This window comes from Balaenoptera ricei, chromosome 1, assembly GCF_028023285.1.
Source record: "Balaenoptera ricei isolate mBalRic1 chromosome 1, mBalRic1.hap2, whole genome shotgun sequence".
Classification (NCBI taxonomy): domain Eukaryota; kingdom Metazoa; phylum Chordata; class Mammalia; order Artiodactyla; family Balaenopteridae; genus Balaenoptera; species Balaenoptera ricei.
Window position 1 is genome coordinate 137694174 of NC_082639.1, and position 24730 is coordinate 137718903.

Sequence of the window (24730 nt, forward strand, 5' to 3'; positions counted from 1 at the left end):
GAATTTAACAGTAACAATTCTAAATAATCACTTCCCTCCACCCACCCCACCCAGGGGTACAAACACAGAAAAGGAAAATCATTTTAGGAGGCCAGCATTATCCTGATACAAAAAGACATTACAAGAATAGAAAAATAACCCTCATAAACATAGATGTAAAAATCCCCCCCAAAAAATTAGCAAATCAAATCTAACAATACAGAAGAGACAGATAATACATCATGACCAAGATGAGGTTTTTCCTGGAAATGTAAGGCTACCTCAAGATTTGAAAACAGATCATTACAGGGCTTCTCTGGTGGCGCAGTGGTTAAGAATCTGCCTGCCAACACAGGGGACGCGGATTTGAGCTCTGGTCCGGGAAGATCCCACATGCAGCGGAGCAACTAAGCCCATGCGCCACAACTACTGAGCCTGCGCTCTAGAGCCTGCGAACCATAATTACTGCCGCAACTAGGGAAAGCCCTTGCACAAAAACGAAGACCCAACACAGCCAAAAATAAATAAATAAATAATTAATTTAAAAAAATTATAAAACAATAAAACTATGATAAGAGAAATCCAGAAAGGACTAAATATGAAGAGATAAGCCATGTTCATGGAATGGAAGTCTCAATACATTAAGATATCAACTCATCCCATATTAATCTATAGATTCAATACTATCTCAATCAAAATCCCAGCAGGATTTTCTGTAGGTACTGGCAACTTGATTCTAAACTGTTCATGGGAAAGCAGAGAAAGTAAAGAGCTAAAATCGTTTTCAAGAACAAAGATGAAGGATTCACACTAAATGATTTCAAGACTTAAGCTACAAATCAAGACAATGTGGTATAGTAAAAGAAGAAATACATAGATCCATGTAGAATCTAAAAAATGTCGCACCCTTCTATCAGAAATGGACAGATCCAGCAAGCAGAAAATCAGTAAGGACACAGTTGAACTCAACAACACCATAAATCAAATGAATATAATTGATATCTACATACTACTTTATCCAACAACAGTAGGATACACATTCTTCTCAAAGTCACATGCAACATTCATCCATTCTGGGCCATAAAACACACCTTAACAAATTTAAAAGAATGGAAATCATACAATGTATTTCTTAGACCACAATGGAATTATACTTGGAGATCAAACAACATGCTTCTAAGTAATACATAAGTCAAATAAAAAACCTCAAGTGAAACTTAAGAATATTTTGAACTAAATGAGAATGAAGATATAACTTATCAAAATCTGTGGGATGCAGCACTCAGAGGAAAATTTATAGCACTGAATGCACATATTAAGCAAAGAAAAAAGAAGCAAAATCAATAATCCGAGCTTCCTATTTAGGAAACTAGAAATAGAAGAGCAAATTAAATCTAAAGTAAGCAGAAGGGAAGTAATAAAAATTAGAGCAAAAGTCAATAAATTAAAATCAGGAAGTCAACAGAGAAAAACCAATGAAACCAAAAGTTGGTTTGAAAAGATCAATTAAATCCATAAGCCTCAATGCAATCTGTAACAAAATCTCAAAGAAGTTTTTTTGCAGAAATAGAATGAAATCCATCCTAAAATTTATGTGGAATCTTAATAGACCTAAAATAGCCAAAACAATCTTGAAAAAGAAGAAAAAATAATGGAAGACTCACTTCCTGATTTCAAAACAAAGCTACAGTAATCAAAACAGTACGGTAGTGGCATAATGACAAATATATAGACCAATGGAAAAGAATAGAGTCCAAAAATAAGCCCTCACAGATGATAAAATGATTTTTAACTAGGGTGCTAAGACCTTTCAATGGAGAAAGGACAATCCTTTCAACAAGTGGTTCTGGGAAAACTGGATATTCACATGTAAAAAATGAAGTCAGACCCTTACTTTACACCATGTACAAAAGTGAACTCAAAATGGATCAAAGCCACAAATGTAAGAGCTAAAACTATAAAACTGTTAGACGGAAACATAGGCCAAAAACTTTATTACATTGGATTTGGCAATGACTTCTTGAATATGACACGAAAGGCACAGGCAACAAACAAAAAAAATAGGCAATTTGGAATTCATCAATATGAAAAAATTGTGTGTGTCAAAGCACACTATCAATAAATCATATATAATGGATATTTGATAATCATGATAAGGGATTAATATTCAGAATACATAGAGAACTCTTAAAACTCAATAACAACAAAACCCAATTAAAAAATTGGCATAGGACTTGAATAAACCTTTCTCCTCAGAAGATATACAAATGGCTAATAAGCACATGAAAAAATGTTCAACATCACTATCACTGGGGAAATGCAAGCAAAGCAAAACCACAGTAAGACACCACTTCATACCCATTAAAATCATTATTAAAAAAAAAAAAGGAAAAATAAAAGAACAGGTATTGGCAAGGATGTGGAGAAATGGAAATAGTTGGGTACTATTGGTGGGAATATAAAATGGTGCAGCCATTGTGGGAAACAGAATGGCAGCTCCTAAAAAAATTAAGTATGTATCATATGATCCAGCAATTCCATTTCTGAGTATATACCCAGAAGAACTTAAGGCAGGGATATGAAGAGATATTTTGCCATTCATGTTCATAGCAGCATTATTCACAATAGCCAAAAAGGAGAAGCAACTGAGTGCCTATCCATCAACGAATGAAACAAAATGTGGTATATTCATACAATACATTATTTTTCAGTCTTATAAAAGAACGAATTTCTAACACACGCTACAACATGGATGAACCTAGAAGACATTATGCTAAGTGAAATAAACCAGTCACAAGAAACAGAAATTAGAAAGGTGATTGCCAGGGGCTGGTGAAGGGGGAATGGGGAGTTACTGTTTCAGTAAAACAGAAACAGTTTCTGAAACAGAGTTTCAGGTTTGCAATATGAAAAAAGTTCTATGGATTGACAGTGGTGAAGGATGCAAAACAATGTGAGGGCACTTAATGCCACTGAGCAGTATACTTTAAAATGGTTAAAATGGTTTATTTTATGTGTATCTTAATACAATTTAAAATCAAGGGACTTCCCTGGTGGCGCAGTGGTTAAGAGTCTGCCTGCCAATGCAGGGGACACGGGTTCAATCCCTGCTCTGGGAAGATCCCACATGCCACGGAGCAACTAAGCCCGTGTGCTGCAACTACTGAGACCACGTGCCACAACTACTGAAGCCCATGCACCTAGAGCCCGTGCTCCACAACAAGAGAAGCCACTGCAATGAGAAGCACATGCACCACAATGAAGAGTAGCTCCCACTCGCCACAACGAAGACCCAACGCAGCCAAAAATAAGTAAATTAAAAAAATAACATCAGTAAGTAATTAAAAAAAAATCTCTTCCTACTTCAATTGCTCTTCTTACTTAAATTACTTCTATTTTCCTGAGGAAGTACACAAGTATTCTCAATAAAGGCTACCCCACTCCATTATTAAAAAAAAAAAAAAGTTTAATTAATGAAACTTTGTATTCCAACATAAAAATGTCAATTGTAGCACAATTAACAGCTCCAAATAATTCAGAAATTCGAAGATAATTTCTTAAAGCAATTGTGAAGCAAAGTATTACAATCTATATATACTGTGGGTAAACAACTTGCTACTTTTTGATCTAAAACTTTTTGGGGGTCAAGCCAGTCATGTCATTTCCCTTTTACAGAATAGGACAGCTCTATCATTGTGAAATAAAGTTTTCAATGGTAGAGCCACCCTTGCCTATCTATCCACTAGTCTGCAAGTTACATGTTGAAAAGAAGGAAAGGGCAAAGAAATTAAGGCTACTAACTCTAAGATAAAAGACACTTGTTAACAGGGCTTTATAAATCTAATGATGAGAAGAACCAGGCCAAAACAAGACAGTGAGGTTAACAGAAAAGAATGAATAGTAAAGATGGATATACCAAAAAAAATAGAAGAGAGAGGTCAATTAAATTGGCAGAAAGAGGGCTTCCCTAGTGGAGCAGTTGTTAAGAATCCGCCTGCCAATGCAGGGGACACGGGTTCGAGCCCTGGTCCGGGAAGATCCCACATGCCGTGGAACAACTAAGCCCATGCGCCACAACTACTGAGCCTGTGCTCTAGAGCCCGCAAGCCACAACTACTGAGCCCACGTGACACAACTATTGAAGCCCACGTGCCTAGAGCCCGTGCTCCGCAACAAGAGAAGCCATGACAATAAGAAGCCCGTGCACCGCAACAATGAGTAGCCCCCACTCACCACAACTAGAGAAGGCCCGCACACAGCAATGAAGACCCAACACAGCCAAAAATAAAAAATAAATAAATAAATACATAAATTTATTTAAAAAAAAATTCGCAGAAAGAGATGTAGAATTTTTGCCTTGAAACATGATAAACTTCATTAAAAGATTTTGGTATGCACTCAGAATTTAATATAATTCAAAATACAGAGATGTCTAAAGTTCATTTCATGGTATATATAAAGGAACTGGTTATAAAAATGTCACAGTGTGGCATGAACCCAGAAAACATTATCATAATGAAGATGCAGCATATTCATTTTTCTTTCACTCCAAGAAATATAGATTTTTGTGCTTAGTAGATTATTTTTAGAATAATCAGTAATCACAAAGGATTGTTATGAGTTTCAATAAATATCTACATCTCTGTCAGTAAAAGGAATTAAGTTGGGGAAGGGGACTCAAATAGTACCTTTTGCATCATCAGAACCCGAAGCCAAGAGTTTAGGATCCATCAAATTAAAGTCAACACTCCAACACCTCTTCTCATGCTCCTGGATGGAGAAAGAAGACAAAGTAGTCTCAAACAGAATATAGATCCTAAAATAAATAGAGCGAAACAAACAAACAAACTTGATACCAATTTGTCACTATGGTGGGAGGGAAAAGAACTGGCTATGAAAACAAATGAGATGCAAAGTAGCTCCTAAACTTTTTATATACACATTTACAAAATTACTGCTTTTGGAAATTCACTTGATACATTCTACAAATGCAAAAAGTCTGAAGAGATGCTTCAGAGAAGCATCTCTTTGGAATTACGTAGGTATAGAAAATGCCAAATAATGACTTTAAATTTGTAACTATAAAACACATGACGCTCTACAATGATTAAAAACTGAAAATGTGATTCTTAAAACAAGTAACTAGTATCCTTATTTACCTGATAGACCTTTGACCTCTGTCCTGTGAATCCATCCCATAGGATGACGGTGCCTTCATAATCACTGCTGGCTAACAGGTTCTTATGGTAACTACTCCAACTGATACAGCTGAAAGAAAGTAATACAGTTAAGCCTCATTTTACATAAAAATAAATAACAATGGGTACAAAGAATTTTGATGTGTTCAGAAAGATTAGAACCCTTTCAAAATGGTTTACATGAGTTCACAATCATTATTCTGCCCACAATACATCTGGGAAGAAAGGTATCAAATAATTCCCAGATTTTTCCATTGAAACTACCAAGTTATGACCTGTAACCACTTTTCACGCTCATCACGAGCTGGAAGATGGATATCATGAGCCTAAAGTTGCTACTGGTCATCCTTGATACGTGAGAAAAGCATATCTGTAAGTGAAGATAATAGAGGCCAAGGGGGCACGAACATGCCATGGCAGAATGACAGAGATCTAATCAGACTGTTTAGGCCCCTGGATCCAGTTGTGCCCAATCATATAAACCAATAAACTGGTTTGAATTGGATTTCTGTATTTACACCCAAATCTTAACTAATATAAGTGTATGACTGAAATTTCAATTAAATGCATTTAACAGTTAGAATTAAACTTTTAACATTTATGGTTTCAGCTATTCTCAAATGTTTCAAAACTGAGAATGTGACATCTAAAAATACACTCTTTTGGTTAGACACATATGCACATCATGCATACAGTAAAGCTAATGTATATTAAAGAAAAAAGTCACCTAGAAAGCAAAGCAATTAACCTAGGTGATTTCCAAGCATTTGAACACAACGCTTTTTTGCTCTCTACTAGTTGCATTCATGCTAAATTTTAGGGGTTGGAAGAGTTCATTTGCAACTTTAAATACACTTATTAGAATTTCTGGGAGAAATTATATGGAACAGTTAAGAGCCTTGGATTTAGATAGACCTGAGCTTAAATTCCAGATCTGCAACTTACTAGCTGCAGCTTTGGGTAATTTAGTTCACTTTCACAATTGGTGTGCTCCAAATTGGTTTTAGGCAAGCTTACATATTGATCCTTTCAGCCCCAAGCCCATAGTTTCCAGCCTTGAACTGTTTCCTTCTCTTTATTCCAAGGTGCATACAGTACTGCCACAATTTTTACATATGTCAAGACAGAAAAGGTAAACCCTCTAATCCATATTTTCATTATAGTAACATTTACTTGATGTGGGCCAAGTATTGTGCTGAGTGCATTATGTGGATTTACTTAAAGTACAATCCTATGAAATAGGTATTACTATTAGAGCCTCTATTTTATAAATGAGTAGCATGAAATGGTTAGGAGCACAGATTCTGGAACCAAACGACTTCTGTTTGAATCCTGGCTCCTCCAGAGAATAGCTGTGCAATCTTAAGCAAGTTAATGAACCTTTTTGTGCTTCAGCTTCCTTGTGTATAAAATGGGCAACAACGGTCAGCTTAAGACAAAACACTTAGGACAATGCCTGCCACATAGGAATTCAATAAAGTTACGTCTTACTCACGTTGTATTCTTTTCACTTAGGAATAAAGTATATAAACTAATAACTATAACAGATTCTCAATGATGAGCACCACTGATGAATGAGCACTAACTACCAGCCTACCATTTTTATAAATGAATTAGAAAACAAAAAAGAAAACTATAACAAATAAAGACTACAATACTTGCTATATTATTAACATTATTAAAAGGAGCATATATACACACAGACTATATGTGTCATTCATCCAGATAAAAAAGGTACAAGGATGACTGGAAAATGTTCTAAGTTCTAAATAAATTTATTATTAAGTGATTTCCTTACATCACTCCCTTTTAAGCCAGTGCCTATGAAAACAGGGAAGCTTGTTTTAAAAATACAGATTCTAGGATTCCTCCAAGATTTGGGGGTGGGGCGGGGGTGGAGATCAGAAGTAGGGTCCAGTTTCTGCAGCCTTAACGGTACTCCAGATTTAAAAAGCACTCATTATGAACTCTAATCCCTAATACGTGAAACTTAAATACTACGCCCTCATGAAAAGAAGCAAAATGTTCTTCTGAAAAGAATTCTTAAAACTGTAAACAATTATAATGTTTAGATATACGCATGCTAGAGGAAAAAAAAATCTTGACTCTGAGACACTATTCATTGGGCTACAGTAATCCTTCATTCAATACTCCATGAAAGGCCATCTACAATAAAGACCTTTATTTCATTAAGTGAAAGAAAGAGGATTTTCATTTGGCAAACAGAAAAACACTAACTACTAACCCCCACAGGGAAAAATCAACCCATGTCTATAAAAAAGATATTCTGACGTATCCTCTGTACACAATTAAAGTGTTCACCATGAATGAGTAAGGAGTCTCACGAAAAGGTACCATAACAAACTCATACTAATTATAGATACTAACTGTTATATACACACTGCATTATGCCAAGGAAATAATGTAAATACCTGATTTTGGAATTGCAGGTCATTTCATTTTCAGGGTAATGAATATCCACCGCATCCTGAATGACTGTGCCATATTCATAGACTTTAATCTTCTTTGTAACCCCAGCAATTGCAAAGTAGTCACAATCTCGGTCAAATTCAATACTAAGGGAAAAAGTACATATGTGGGTCAGTAAGACTATCTACCTACCCTTGTGATGTTTACAGTGACAACATTTCAGAATTTGTTTTTTTCTATTTCTAAAGTGATTCTGTCTACAAGGATAATAGATCTACTTGAAATGACCTCAAATTGTACTAGGCCTTTTGTCCAGATTAAGTCATTATCAAGGCATATAAAATTACAAGTGGTGGAGAACTGTGCACAGCTACACAATTCTGAACCATAGACGGTTCTTGTGTTCCTAGTAACTTGACATGTTTTTCAACTTGGCTTTAGTAACCATATTACAACATACCCAACTGTCAAGGCTAACAAGTTATACTGTAAAAGTAGTGAGGGAAGATTCAATAGTTTGGTATATTAAAAATACGTCAAAAGAGAATTGCCAATAAATCTTTTCATAAATTCTAGCTATTTCCCTTCCTACCATACAATGGGGATGATAGGATTTCACAATTTTTAAAGTTATTTTAATAAATAAATGAGTACACAAGCTGAATTACTGAAGCAATTAAGGAAGAGGTGATAACAAAAGGATAAAATACACATAAGAATGGAATCTTTGAATAATCATTATGTTTCCCCCAATCCATTTCTAATCTCCCAATCAAATATGATCTCTCTGATTTATGAACCACAAACAAACAAGGGAAAAACTAAAAATCTCTCCAATTCAAGTTACTTAGGAAATTCACCCCTCTCTGACTTTTTAATACAAGTTTCAAAATAAGCTACTTCAAAGCAGAGCACAAGGCTTTATTCACCTTTATAGACCTCAACTTGGAGTCCTAAAAAAGTTGTTACATAATCAGCAAGAATACTAAGTGACCTAATGGAATTAAGAGTAAAATGAATCATCACATACATTATTTCTCAATGAGCTAAGTATCTTTCTAGAAGCTTATTCATAAAATTAGAGAATACATAAGAATTCTTACTGATCTTCAACTAATTATATAATAATAAACATTCATTGACCACTCACTAACTATAACCACTGCACATATTAACTCATTTAATTCTCATCATAACCCTATGAGCTATGTATTAATTTATCCACATTTTACATATGAGAAAACTGAGGACTAGAGTTGAGGTAACTTGGCCAAAGCATCTTGTAAGTGGCTAAAATGATATGCTAGTACTCTGCATATTTCAAGCATTTAGTAAATGCATATAAATACCTACATGACATACTTTTCTGCATAGATTAACTGTGATATCCTTTTACCAAAAAATATATGGTTAGTTAATAATATAGTAAGAATCTTTGCTAAGCTGATAATGAATAAGGAAAATAAGGACACATTAAGAATACTTCCCATAAAAATATACTTTTAAATGCTCAGTTTTCATTATAGCTTTAAATCCTTCCTTAATTATATAATTTTTTTAAAGGAATTTGATTAAATGTCATTGACTATTGCACAATTCAGCAAATGCTCCCTCCAATACAGTATGACTATGTAGCAATACAACAGATTTATCTGTACAACAATTTCAGCTGAACTGCTGTCTCAGCTAATGTCATCTGCCCTGCGGACTCTAATCCAACATAACTGTATCGATGGCAACTATTCATCTATCCCAACTCAATTTATACTCACAGCCTCACGCCACGGAAGGAGAAATATTACTGTGTCTGTCAAAGGACAGAGTTATCAGAACTGAAATCCTATCCTTAACTTAGGAAATTTTGTTATGGCTGAGACTTCAAGGGAATACCAGTTATGTTATCTCTAAATACTTTTCCTCCTCCTACAAACATGCATGGCTAATAAGTCAAAAACATTCCAAATGTTGTACCAGTAAAAGTCAACATGTCACTTCCAAATTATTTGTTTTTAATACAAAAAAAGTTTAAACACTAACTTATTAAAATAAAAGTCAAAAGATACTGCAGGAAGAAAACTGGCATATAAATTAAAATGCTGTCAAAGGAATGGATTTGATGATATTAAATAAGTAATTGAGTCTATTATTTCTTCCTTTGCTACCCCGTTATTCAACACAGCTCTCTTTTTTCAACAAAGGTTACTTTTTAGCTATATCAGATCATTATTAACTCTCATACTAAAAAATTAACTTTTTGTTTTGACTTTACTGCTATCGTTTTCTTACATTCTGGTTATGTTTTCTTCTTAATATGTTAGTATTACAAGGACCTAGATAGTATCCTTTTTTAATATTCTACGATATTGAGGTTCTCTGTAGTTTAAAAACAAGATTTTAATAGAAATACTGATCAAAAAGTATAAAGAATAGTATTATTTCTAGTAAATTCTGGTTAAAAGGAAAAAGAAGACAAACAGCTTCCTTTAAAAAAAAAAATGCAAGTACTTCCACGTAATTAAGACTCAGAATTTAAGTTCTTCCAAACATGAATCATTTGTTCCCAACCTCACACAGATTTAATCATATTTGTTCCCAAAGAAAACAAAGTTAGACTCTAGAAACAGATCATGGAATAACTCAAAAGAATAATGTAGTTTTCAGGTACAGAGAGCTAATCCAAAATAGATGGGTTTTTATTTCACAATACAGTATTTCAACTGTTTTAATTTATGAAATCTGATAAAACAAACAAAAATAATAAACAATGATTAGTTAGGCTGAAATAAAAATGAAATAAAAGGTAAACAAATTAAAACATACTTGCTTGTGCAATGAAATTCAAAAAAGAACTGTAAGAAGTCTTGTTATACAAAATTCATTTCTGCTATCCACTATCACCAGTAATAAAACAAGTGGTTTATGAAAGTTAATTGTAATAATAAATTCACTTTCATAGAACTTTTTAAATTTAAAAAATAAACATTTTGAAAAATTATATGAATGGGGACTTAATTAAACATGAAAATAAACTGCATTTGTCTTTCACACTTGGATTGTTTCAACTGTTTTTAAAAAGTGATTTATTTAAGCAGCTGTAAAATGTAATTCAGCTGTGGGAAACTGGCTGTATTCTTTGTCAAAAGGGCCATCAGTCACGTGATTAAGCATCAAGGCAACAGGCCACACAGGACACCTGATTAATGCATACATCTAGTACAGTGTAGCATAAAGCAATGTAAAGACGGCAATACCTCAAGAAGGGAATTTTGTCAGTATTCTCACTGTCATATTTTTTTGTAATTATAAAACATGTATTAGTGAACAAGGTGAATTAATAACCCTGAACACTAGAATCCAATTTATCAAAAGAAAATGTAAAGTGGGGACTTCCCTGGCGGTCCAGTGATTAAGAATCCGCCTTCCAATACAGGGGACACAGGTTCGATCCCTGGTCAGGGAACTAAGATCCCACATGCCGCGGGGCAACTAAGCCTGTGTGCCACAACTACAGAGCCCACGTGCACTGGAGCCCGCACGCTGCAACTACTGAGTCTGCACACTCTGGAGCCTGCGTTCCACAACTAGAAAGAAGCCCACATGCCACAACTAGAGGGAAGCCGAGCGCCGCAAGGAAGAGCCCGCGTGCCGCAACTAAGACCCGATGCAGCCAAAAATAAATGTAAAAAATAGAATGAAATAAAAAATAAATAATAAAAAAAAGAAAATGTAAAGTGAACAAAGTTGTTAAAGGTCCAATTAATTACCATGTTAGTGTGCCCCAAGAGACAGGGGCTGCTATAATTTCAAGGAAACAAAGAAAGGTTCAGAAATGGCCTTTTTAATGAAAAGAGCAGAACTTTAAGGAACACAAACACAGGTAAAGTACATAAGAACTGAGGTTATTCAACTGACTTTCTTCCAAATCAATAGTAACGGCGAAAACTTCCATAACATAATTAACACTATGTGTCAAGCATTGTTTTAAGCACTTTACATAAAATATATTTAATCTTCAAATCTCTACTGTATAGATAAGGAAACTGAGGTATACTAACGTTAAGTAATTCGCTCAAAGTTCACTGGATAATTCTAAGTCAAGTCATCTAGTTTCAGAGTCTATGCTCTCAATCACTATGCAAAACTCGCATTTTAATGAGAACAAAAGGGCTAGTCTTCAAGGAACACACACAAAGGCAAGATAAACAGTAATAATAACATAAAATAATGGTACCTACTACATTTTATATGTGATAGTAATGACATATCATAATTCATCCTGTGCAACAATTTAAATGGAGGGAGAAAAAAAGAGCAAAGTAGCCTCACAGGGTTTATAGTTAGTGGGAAAAATTTATTATTATTATTATTAAAATAAGCAAATGCCAAATGATAAGAACAAAACATGCCAGAGGAATTCAAGAGTCAATGATTATGAAGGCCCACTGGAAGAAAATGTATGATGCTTGAATATTCTCATCCATCAAATAACCAGCGTGCCTGCTATGTGCCAAACACTGACCTAGCTGATGGAAAACCAGGACGTTATAACAAAACACATTTGAGAAATTTGCAGAAAGATGCATTAACACAAACCTGGACTATTGCAATAGCCTCCTTACAAGTCTGCCAGTCCTGACTTTTATCTTTTCTAATCCATTTGAAGGACTGATATTAAGTAACATTTCCTAAAACACAGCTCTATTCACATAATTATCTTCATTTACTACCATGAAAAATCCAAATTCCATTACCGAAGATCCTTCACAACCTGGCTTGAATCTTTTCTTAAAACTTATTTTATTTTTAAAAATACATATATGTATAGGCAATGGTTCAAAAAGCATACAGAGAAAAGCAAGTCTCCCTCCCAATCTTGCCAAATAAGCACCCGACTGGCCTCCCTAGAGACAATTAATAGTTACAGTTTGTGCATCCTGCTAGAGTTACCCTATGCATGAATAAGCATATGTGTATTCATATTCTTTTTTTTAATTAAACACATTGGATGATATTGTACATACTGATTTGCACATCACCCTCTTCCCCCAACCCCTAATAGTATCTTGACAATCATGTCACATCAGTACATATTAGGGCTACCTCATTTTTCCCCCAGTGGTTGTACAGAATTCCAACATATGGGTATATCATAAATTATTTAACCAGTCTAGCAAGGAACATTTACTATCTAGTCTTTCACTGTTAAACAATGCTGCAATAAAATAAATACCCTTCTATGTGTGTCATTTTTCACATATGCAAGAATATCCTTAAATATACCTGGATTATGAAGTGCTAGGTCAAAAATCACATGCTTTTTAATATAGTTAAATAAAGCTAAACCTTTCTCCATCCAGATTAACACCACTAATCATTGCAATTTCGTCTCTGAATGTTCCATTTATTTTCTAAATCTAACTGAAACCCAGCTCCTCCCTGAAAATGCCGATTCCCCTAAAGCCCTCTCACGTTCCATGTCCAAATAGACTTGGAGATAAAGTCAGTGTCCTCCTTGCTATGCACAGCTTCTTCCAGCCATTCTCCCTCCTCCCTAAAACCTCCCAGGCTCAAAATCTCCTGTAACTTATATCATGCAATTTGATCCTTGTTACTCCTTCTACCAATCCATGAGTTCTTGGAAATTTTAACTTTCAGCTCAATATCACTCTCTCCAAATCTACCCTTGTCATAATTCTTAATCATTTCAATAATCACATAGATGATTATTCTAATACTCTAGTCTATCAGTTTCCTGACTTTCTCTTCTCCAAAGATCTTTTATTCTGCTCACTTCCATCTCACACAACCATGATCATATCCTAGACTTTTTGATTACCAATAACTTCATTCCCTCCATAATTTCAATTTATGACACACGGCTTTCTGACAACCACTTCCATTTGTTCCAGCTAACTCGCTGGCTCCAACAATCCTTCAGGCCTTTAAGCCCATGGGGACCTAAAAATTCACTGATTTTATCACCACTGTCCCTCCATGCCTTCCATATTCACTTTTTCTTTACCCACCACAAGTTATGTAGCCAATAATTAGGACTCCCTCACATATAACTCTGTACTCCTTTACCATTTTTAATTCTCTTATTTCTTATACCTAACTTCTTTGGCAAAACTCTAACCCTAGTTAAATCTAGCTCTCTACTCACTCTACGCTTGAACTGGCACAGTTGAACATGGCTAGAGAAAAAACATGTTCTCCCATCACATTTTAAATGCATGATCACCATCCTCAGGTGGAGCTCTAACACTGCCTAGGTTTATGGTAAATTTCCCTTGTCCCATATATTTTCCCATTTGCTTAAAAGAAAGGTACATACTTTCTTCATTCTTCTTAAATTTCCCATATCTCTTTCCTCCTAATCACTCTCAACAGATTATTTTGCTCTCTAGTTTATCAAAAACAAACAAAAAAAAAAGAATGAGAAGGTAATTTCCAAAGGCTACCACCATCACATCCTCTGGTCGTTGAGTGAAGGATCCACGCTCCTAGATCTGACCAACACGTCTACTTGTACACTAGATCCCAGCTTTGCTTGCCTACTCTAGGATTGCTTCCTCAATTCTCCACCTCTCTCCTGTATCATTAATTTCTTCCATTCTCCTGGATCTTTCCCATAAGCCTTTCAATATGTTTTCTTCCTTTAAGTGAAACACAAACAAAACATCTCTTACAACCTTAATTCTGTTTAGCTACCATCCTATTCCTTTCCTTTCTGATTGCAGAAATTTACCAAAAGAGTTGTCCATACTCACCGATTCCAATTCCTCTCCTCCCTTTCCCTTTAACCCACTGGAATGAAGTTTTCATCTCCACCACTGAAAATGCTGTATCAAGGTCAACAATGACCTTCAGTTTGCTAAATCTAACAGTCAAGTCTGAGTTCTTATCTTACTTGAATATCAGCAACACCTGACTTAGATGATCACTCCGTCCTCCTCAACAGAGTTGACTTTTCTCCCACCTCACTGGCAGCTCCATCACAGTATGCATTGTTCATTCCTCCTCCTGTCTCCACTTTCACACTCAAGTATCCCAGAGCTCAGTCCTTGTCCCTCACCTCCTTTTAATCTCCATGGACTTCTTTGGGGAATCGCATCTAATCTTGAGGCTTTAAATATATACACTAATGACTATCAAATGTTTATCTCACATACAAGACCTCTCTCTGCACTAGTGGTTCATGCCTACTTGACAGCTCCAATTTTAATGTAACAGGCGTCTTAATCTGTCCTAAAATGAGTTTTTGAATTCCCCATCAAAATCTTCTTCATCTTATTAACTAATCCCATCCCTCTTTTAATTAACTTTAACATCAAATCTTTCAGCGCAACCTTCAAAATACATACAGAATCTAACCACTTCTCACTGCCACCACTCTCATCCAAGTTACTATTATCTCATGTCTGTATTATCATAATAGGCTCCTTCTTGGTACCCTTGCTTCCATACTTGACCCTTACAGTCTATTTTCAAACAGGTCCAATCAACATTCCTTTGGTTCAAAATCATTTAATGGCTTCCTACCTGGTCTCAAGAAAAAGGCAAAGTGATTATAAAACCGTGTATGTGATTTGCCTCCCCCTCTCCCTTGTTCCAGTTACACTGGCCTTATGGTAAACCTAGGAAATTCCAAACCTAATCTCACCTCAGGGCCAATGCACCTGATAGTCTCTGACCCTGAAGTGGTCTAATCTGTTTCAAACTGCAGCTTTCTACACTCTACCCCCTGTTTTGCTGAATTATCTCCCTCTGCTTTATTTTTTTCCATAGGATTTAAAAAACTTATATCCTGTATTTTCTTCTAATACTTTGCCGGTTTCTTTTTCTTTTTTTTCATTTAAATATTCATTCCATCTGGAATTTATTTTAAACTATGAGAAGAGATGTAAATTTATATTTTCCCACATCACTACCTAGTAACCCCATTTACTGAATAATCTCTTTTCCCCATTTATTAGAACTGCAGTTTATATCATATAAACTAAGTTCTTATAAGAATAACTGTAGACATTCTCTGTTCATGGACTCGTACCACACAGTTTTAATTACTGATTCATCATAATATGCTATAGCATCTTGTAGGAACTAGTGTCCTTTTATTAACTGTTTTCTTCAGAATTTTCCCAAGCATCTTGTAACTATATTTTTAACACCAACTTATTTCCAAAAAACAAAAAAAATATATCCTATATGATATTTTCATGGCAATCATGTTAAGTTCATACACTAATTAAGGAAAACAGTATTTTTGTGATGCTTAGCCTTTCCATTTAGGCATATCCTGTATCTTTCCTTTGTTCAAATTTTGCTTCCTCAGCAGTATTTTAAAATTTTTCTTCTTTTAGATCTCCTCCATTGCCAGTTAGGTTTATTATTTTCTATTTGACAACTTTCCCTAATTTTCCGATTGTAATTAGCCTGTGTGGAGTTTTGTCCCTTCTACGGCCAGTCAGATTATCTACATTGCCTACAAAATAATCTCTGTCATTTAAGAACCCAAGATTATTTGCAATAGATTTCAGCAAAGTAGTTCCTTATTACTTTTTCTTTCAGTGTACCTGTAGTTATTTCCTTAGTTTCAATTCTTATTTCATGTACTTGAAGTTTCTCCTAGTTTTTACTTGATTAGGCTAACATGCATCTTTTATTTCTTTTAAAAAGCTTGTTGATTGAAAATCATTTTTTTTTTATAATTCATTCATTTTTTTCACATTTACCTTATTAGTTTCCTTCTAGTTTACTTAGGTTTATTTTGTTCTTTCTCTAACATCTTCAGTTAAATATTTAATTTATTTTCATACTTTCTTCTTCATTAGTTAAGAACGTAAAACAAGAAATTTTATTCTGAGCACTTTTAGCTGCATCCCATAGGTTCAAATATATAAAAGCTTCACCAAAGTGGCTTCATTTCCACTTTGACTCTAGAGTTGCCAAGATAGCTTTTAAATTTCTATGTGGTGGGTTTTTTTCTGTTTTCTTATTGAGTTATAAATGTCTCATCTTACTGTATTGTGATCAGAGAATGCTGTCTCTGCTATTTTTATTTTCTGTAATTTGACATTTGATATATCATTCTGTACATTTTTTAATGTCCCATGGACATTTTAAAAGAAGTCATATTCTTTATACATGTTTGTATATGTCTTCTAACTTGTTATGTTATTTAGGGCTTCTGTAGTTTTATTTTTAGTCCACTCAATGTCTGGCCTGTCATGAACTAAGATCTGATCTGATTTAAAGTCTCATACAACTAGTGTTTCTATTTTGTCTTACAGTTAACAAAGAAATTTTCCAATGCATAATGATATTTACAACTACTTAAACTTCATCATGGACTGAATCTTGATCATTATGAAGTGCTGGGGCGGGCGGGGGGTATGGGGAGCTGTGGAGAGAAAATGAGATTTAATGATTTCTAGCCTGAATTAAACCTTACTTTTCAACATTCACAGCTCCAAGTTTTAGGAACTCTTATATATAGTACAGATTTATGCTTCATATTATGATCTAATGTGAAAGTATTTCCCTTTTGATGGGAGGTTTAGCCTATTTACATTTATTTATCAAGGACATGTTTGCTTTTATTTCTCTTTTGTGATTATTTATTTATTTATTTATGCATGCTGCGTTGGGTCTTAGTTGCTGCATGCAGGATCTTTGTTGCAGCATGAGGACTTCTTAGTTGCAGGATGTGAACTCTTAGTTGCAGCATGCATGCGGAATCTAGTTCCCTGACCAGGGATTGAACCTGGGCTCCTCGCACTGGGAACGTGCAGTCTTACCCACTGGACCACCAGAGAAGTCCCCAACTGCATTTTTAATTTAAAAATATCTTTCACCATTTGATTTCTTTCTGCTTTCTGTGTGCTATTCTCATAAATGGGAACTGTAGTATTTCTGTCTAGTGGCTATTTTTATGACTTTATGAATAGAAAGAAATAAAGGATTCAATGTATCTGTTAAGTCTCTAATCTGAACAGAGGACAAAATTATTTTTGCCTTCCCTCTTCCCGTCCTATTGATTACATTGATTATCTTAGAATATATACATTCAAAGATATTTTTACCACTCATTCTTGTGTAAGTGAAAAACCTATAAATAATTATCTGAGCATAGAAATGAATCCCATTATACATATAAAGACAAACTAGCCATGCATTTCTAATATTCACTGTCTGTTCCAAACTTATTTATTATAAGTAGGTTCAAGTATCTGATGACTCCATTATACTGTCTAATGCAGTCATATCAAGAAATTTATGTATTAAAATATACATTAGATTTTAAATTATTTTCCTCTTATTTCTCCCTTATATTACAGTTAGGACACTATAATTTTCTTAATGTGTGTATAAGGTTGCAATATCTATTAATTTTATTTCAGAAGAGCGTCAATGCTCAAATAAAACTTTATTCATGGATGTTGAAACTTGAATTTCATATAATTTTCACGTCACAAAAAATTATTCTTTATATTTTCTCAACATGTTAAAAATATATAAACTATTCTTAGCTTGTTGCTGTACAAAATTAGACAGTGAGTAAGAATTGGCTTTCAGGTCTTAATTTATTGACCCCTGTCTTGAATGAATGGATACACTTGAATTTATTCTGTAGGCACTAAAGCGAAGCCACATTTAAAGTCTACGTATATATTTGTATGATTATTTTCATTAGCTGCTGGTTTTAGTTTTAATCCCATATAAAGCCACAAGATCTTGCTTTAAAACAACTATTTAAAAATTTTTAATTTTTCTGTCCCCTCTGGCTATCACTGAATAGCTAAAACAAATATGTGCACTATCTGACATATATTCTGGAACACTTTCGTGAATGCCAAGTGTTTACACTGTGATAAAATGTCTTTCTACTAAAGCATTTAAAATTAAAGATGCAACTTGAGGCACTTTAAGATCAATATACTGATTATCAAATTTTTCTCATCTAAGTCTACAGCAAGTTATACTTTATACCCACTTAAATTAACTTAGTTGTAGACTCTTCATCTGTCCTAAAACACCTTTCTGTGCACAGTATAACAATATCCTATGATAGATGGTGTTTATTAGAGAACTTTGGAAAACTGAAAATAACTTATGAAGCAAAGATTAACAGAAAGATTTTATAAAAACATCTACTAGAGAAAAAAACAATAGTTAAAAAACAAAATATCTTTTGTCCCCAAAGTTACTATGACATTTTGTCCTTTTTGGAATGTGTCTATATTTAGTAAAGTGGAGGGAACGATATGCAAGTAAAAGTTCCAATTCTTTACTTTTGAAATTGAAGTAGAAGATACATCTAACTTTTCAGTTCTGTATCCTTGGGTAGCATTTACAAGCAACCAATGAGGTTACAATATTAAATCATTAATGTCACTGCTGTGATACTTCATCACAAAACAATATAACTATGATAAAAAGAAACTATTTAATGCTACAGAGGGCTAATCTGATGTGAAAATGTACAATCTAGAAAAAATTTCATAATGAATATATAAAAGTGTGTCCCGGGGCTTCCCTGGTGGCGCAATGGTTGAGGGTCTGCCTGCCAATGCAGGGGACATGGGTTCGAGCCCTGGTCTGGGAGGATCCCACATGCCGCGGAGCGGCTAGGCCCGTGAGCCAGAATTACTGGGCCTACGCGTCTGGAGCCTGTGCTCTGCAACAGGAGGGGCCGCGATAGTGAGAGGCCCGTGCACCGCGATGAAGAGTGGCCCCTGCTTGCCACAACTGGAGAAAGCCCTCGCACAGAAACGAAGACCCAACACAGCCAAAATAAAAAAAAATAAAATAAATAAATAAATAAATAAATAAATAAATTAAAAAAAAAAAAGCCATTGAAAACCTTCCATTAAAAAAAAAAAAAAAAAAAGTGTGTCCCCAAAATATCAGTTAGCCAGACAGACTTTAATAAAATCAGAAACTCATCTCATATTTCTTATAGAAACAAGTAGACAAAACCACTGAAGAAAAATGTAATAGAGAAAATTTGACTCTTACTAGATTAATCCTTTCAAACCATCACAGCAGAAAAAGAGAGAGAGAGCGGGGGGGGGGGGAGAGCTCTTGTTCTAAAATATTTACAGAAATGCAAAGAATTTAGAATAGCAAACACAACTATGAAAAAGAGTATCAAAGTTGTAGGATTTGCATTACCTGATTTAAAGGCTTATTATAAAACTACAATAATCAACAGAGTGTGGTACCAGTCTAAGAGCAGACATATAGGTCAATACAATAGAACAGAGAGTCAAAAAGTACATTCATACATATCTGGCTCAATTGATTTTAAACATAGAAGCCAATGGGAAATTCATCTTTTAAACAAATAATGCTTGGAACAAGTGGATATCCATATTGGGGGAAAAACTGAACTCCAACCCTTACTTCACAATCTAATAAAAATTAATTTGGGGACTTCCCTGGTGGTGCAGTGGTTAAGAATCTGCCTGCCAATGCAGGGAACATGGGTTCAAGCCCTGATCCAGGAAGATCCCACATGCCGTGGAGCAACTAAGCCCGTGCACCACAACTACTGAGCCTGCGCTCTAGAGCCCACGAGCCACAACTACTGATCCCGCGTGCCACAACTATTGAAGCCCATGTGCCTAGAGCCCGTGCTCTGCAACAAGAGAAGCCCACGCACTGCAACGAAGAATAGCCCCCACTGCTGCAACTAGAGAAAGCCCGTGCGCGGCAACAGAGACCCAACAAGCCAAAAATAAATAAATAGATTAATTAATTTTAAAAAAATTAACTTGAAATGGATTATGGACTTAAATGTGAAAGCTAAAACTATTAAAATTATAGAAGAAAAAAAGGAGGAAAATCTTCACAATTTGGGACAGGTGAACATTTCTGAAGGAAAGAGCTTAAATCATTTTAAAAAACTGATGACCTGGAATTCATAAAAATTAAATACTTATGTTATTTGAAAGACACCATTAATAAAAAGGCAAGCCACAGACTCAGAGCAAATACTATCAATACATATTTCTGTTATCTAGAATACATAAAAAATTCTCACCATTCAATGATATTAAGGGCCTGATTTTTAAATAATGGGCAAAAGATTTGAATAGATGTTTCATAAAAGATATACAAATGGCCAATATGCAAATTAAAAAGCATTAGTCGTATGGGAAACATATAGTAAAATAACAAGGCAATATCACTATATACACACAAATAAAAAGACTGACAATGCCAGGAGTTACTGAGGATTTGGGACAAATGGAACTCTCTTACATTGCTGACTGGAATGTTAAAATAACTCAATCACGTTGGAAACCAGTTTGGCAGTTTCTTAAAATGTTAAGCACAAACTAATCATACAACCCAGCAATTTCAATCCCAAGAGAAATAAATATGAATGTGAATATCCAAATGACTTGTATGTGAATATTCATAGCAGCTTTATTCATAATAGTCAAAAATTAGAAATAACTCAAATGTCCATCAACACATGAAGGATAAACAAATTGTGGAATATTCATTAAATGGAATATTGCTAAATAATTAACTAACTAACTACTGATGCAGAAAACATGGATGAATCTCAAAACACGCTGAGCTAAAAAAGCTAGACACACAAGAGTACATTCTGTATGGTTCCATTTATAAGAAACTCCAGAATGACTAAACTATTCTATGATGACAGAAAGCAGATAACCAGTGGCCTGGGACAGGAGTCTGGAGAATTAAAGGCAAAGTGGCAGGAAATAAAATTTTTGGAAATGTTCTGTATTTTGATTGTGGTTTATACAATTGCCAAAATTAAAACTTAACACTTTATTGTATGTAAATTGTACCTCAACAAGGGTGATTCTTAAAACTACCCAATTTGTGATTCTGCATTTATTAAACTTAAGTTATGTAAATAATAGAACAACAGATTAAGCCCTCTCAAGGATGGATCAAAGAACAGTGTTTTATAATTTTAGATGCTATCAACAAAAATTACCTATTAATGTGGGAGAGGAAAAGGTAAGAGAAAGAATGTAAACACAAAAACCATTAGTGGTAGAAAAGCATCCGTGTTTCAAGATCAGTATGATATAGCTAATCATAGTGCAAGCTTTTGTCTTATTTCAAGGCATTTTTCAGCTCCACTTGATAAATAATTTTTAAAAGACACATAGGAAACTTTCCGCTGAACAAACCAGGATTTGTAATTAAAAGAGTACTAAAAATCTGTAGTTATCACTCAACCAATGATGGAGTGCTTACCGTACGACAGGCTGAGTGATAGGTCATTTGTGTTAAGTAATGATGAAGCATATAAAATAGCCAGTCATCACTAAGAGATCAGAAAATCTGATACAAACCCTTTTTTTTTTTCATAGACACACTAAGGCCCCCCAAATATGACAGAACTTTAATCAAATGTAGTAGTATGTCCTTAGAGCCTCAGCAAATCTACGAGGTCAGGAGTCAGCAAACCTGTTCTGTAAAAGGGTCAGAGAAGCTGTGCAGGTCTCTACTGAAATGACTCAACTCTGCTGTTGCAGTTCAAAATCGGCCATAGGCAATATGTAAAGGAATGAGCATGATTGTGTTCCAACAAAACTTTACTTATGGACGCTGAAATTTAAATTTCATGTCATTATTATAAGTCATGTTACTGTACATCATTATGTTATTATTTTTCTTTTGATTTTTTTCAACCAATTAAAAATATAAAAACCATGCTTAGTTCATGGGCCATTCAAAAATAGGTGATGGACCAAATTCGAGTCCCATGGGCCATAGTTTGCTGATTCCTGTACTAGGTATAAAAGTCAGTATTTTTCTTATTCATAATGTCTTCTTTTATATAAACAAAACCAGTGCAAAGCTTGAAACTTACAAATACCAAAAATTTTAAAGTAATTACAAAGAAATATGAATTTTTTCATAATACATTTAACCAATGGCAGTATTTACATTTAAAATTATTTTTAAAGGATAATAGAATAGTATTTTCTGGACACTGTCTATAGACATATATGTCTATTGCTCTAAGACAAGAGTATGTGCCCAGTAAATATTAGTTAAATACATTTCAGAACCAACTTTTGATTCCCTATGAGTGTAATCTGTCAAATGTAATATATTCCTTACTATCTTTATATGAACACACTGAGCATAATAAGGTGAACAGCCCTACTGACATTAGTCACCACACTCATTCTATTACATCTCAGTGATCTGAGTCTATTAAGATACGGCAAACCACTTGACCTCATATTAAATGGAAACAAACTGCTTTATTTTTTAGCTCCTATTTGCAGTTTCATCGTTTCTTCCCTTTGTCAAGCTAGTAGCTATCACTTCTTGCTGCTGTCATTGAACCTATCTATTGAAATTTCCCCTCCCTTTATAATTTGAAGAGACACAAACCAGACAACTAAGATTACAGGGGTTGTATATAAAAAAGTCAATAGACATGAAGTAATCCAAGAAGCTGGCCATTTGTGAATGTATGAGCTTTAGTCATTAATTTAATAGCATTTATTTTGTTCTAAAGCCTTTTTATTTTTCATTTCAGCCTTGGTTACTGACTACGTTTCAGCCATATGAGACTGCCAGAGGTTAAATTCTGTATAGGTGAAGTGTGAGCATAATATGAAACTATTACAAACAGTACATTTAACTCAGATAAAGGGGAAAAAATCAAAATGGTACATGTGTACAACTGCTCTTAGAGTAACAGCCATTCTTACCTAAGTTTTAAATGTCTGATGTTAGCAATATATAGGCAAATTACCACATCTAAGGCAAATAATGGTACACTGAAGTTGCCTTTGTCAAATATTTATATTATAAAACACTTCACCAGAATGTTTTCTGTATACTGATATCACAATTATTTCTAAGTTGCGGTTAACTGCAGTCCTACTAAATTCACACTAGTGACAAGATGGACAGAGACTTTGATTTTATTTGAAGGAAACCAGAATATGTCACCCCCAAATATGCCTCTTTGACATAAAAATTATTTTGAGCTGAAGGCAACCAAAAAGCAGCAAATGAAGAAAAAGCTCTCTCCATCCTTCCCCTCTTTCTGCCTAAAAGCAGGGTATAAATGCTCTTTACTGGACACTCTAGACTCTTACCAGCCCACAGATGGCACTAGAGGAATCTGCAAACAAACTAGTTCCCTCTGTATATTTACCTTCCCACAGCTTGCTGTCCTTGGAAGCCTAAAACTGCTTTTCTCTGTCCTGTCTTTATTCTACAGATTATTGTTGTTTGTTAAAGATGCAATATAAGCCAGAGTTCTAAGCCACCTGAGTTACTCATTTCCCTGTGTTTCTCTCATGTATATATGAAATATATATATTAATAAACTTCTGTTTTTCTTTTGTTAATCTGTCTTTTGTTATAGGGATCCCAGCCAAAACCTCAGAAAGGTAGATGGAAAAGGATTTTTCCTCCCCTACATAACCTCCTGATTAAGTCAAAAGTGTAAGAAAGAGTGAATAAAAAGATTACATTTAAGAACATATTTTTTTCAAATTTTAAAAGGTTCAAAACTTCCCTCTCAACCCCCCAAAATGTGTACCCTACTTACTGGCAGCCCAGTGACTCACTTCTATATCAAAGTGAGATGGTCCTCCAGCAAGAGTAAAAGTAGGCTTTCTTTTAAGAACTCAGCTTTGCAGGTTAATTATTAACATGAAATATCAATATTTTATATGTTAAAGACCTCAATCCCAATTTTCACTATAAACTTCGTTCACCAAAAATTACTACAACAACTTGGAGAGAAAATAAGATACTTTATTTGTTCTTGGTTCTCTAAGCTAGAGTTTCCCTATCACTGTGCAGCAGACAAAACAAATTAAGTTAAACATGTGATTAATCCCCTCTGTCCTTAGGACAGTTGATTATAAGCTGGTTCTCCAACCCAGCCCTCACTCAACTGTTCCAAGAACAGAAGGAATAAATGTCTTGGTACAAATGCAACCCATTCACAGCACACTATGACAACTTATTGGTTAGGAAACTATAGACTAAATGGGGTTTTTTAAAATCTTATTTTCTTTGATTCATAATCTATAAAAAGTAAATAATGATGGTCCTCTCCTAAAAAATTAAAATGATAAATATTTCCTATT

The 24730-nt window shown here is 34.5% G+C and overlaps 1 protein-coding gene across 6 annotated transcripts in view; it reads right to left on the reverse strand.

Annotated features, from left to right (window-relative positions):
• Nucleotides 1–24730, reverse strand: part of COP1 (COP1 E3 ubiquitin ligase) — a 267664-nt gene that overhangs the window by 109429 nt on the left and 133505 nt on the right. For all 6 annotated transcript variants that reach the window (XM_059937005.1, XM_059937022.1, XM_059937032.1 and 3 more), the window contains 3 exons: nucleotides 7610–7753; nucleotides 5139–5247; nucleotides 4668–4749 (listed from right to left, as the gene is read on the reverse strand). In XM_059937005.1, the coding sequence (XP_059792988.1) occupies nucleotides 4668–4749; nucleotides 5139–5247; nucleotides 7610–7753 (335 nt within the window). The remainder of the gene's footprint in view (nucleotides 1–4667; nucleotides 4750–5138; nucleotides 5248–7609; nucleotides 7754–24730) is intronic.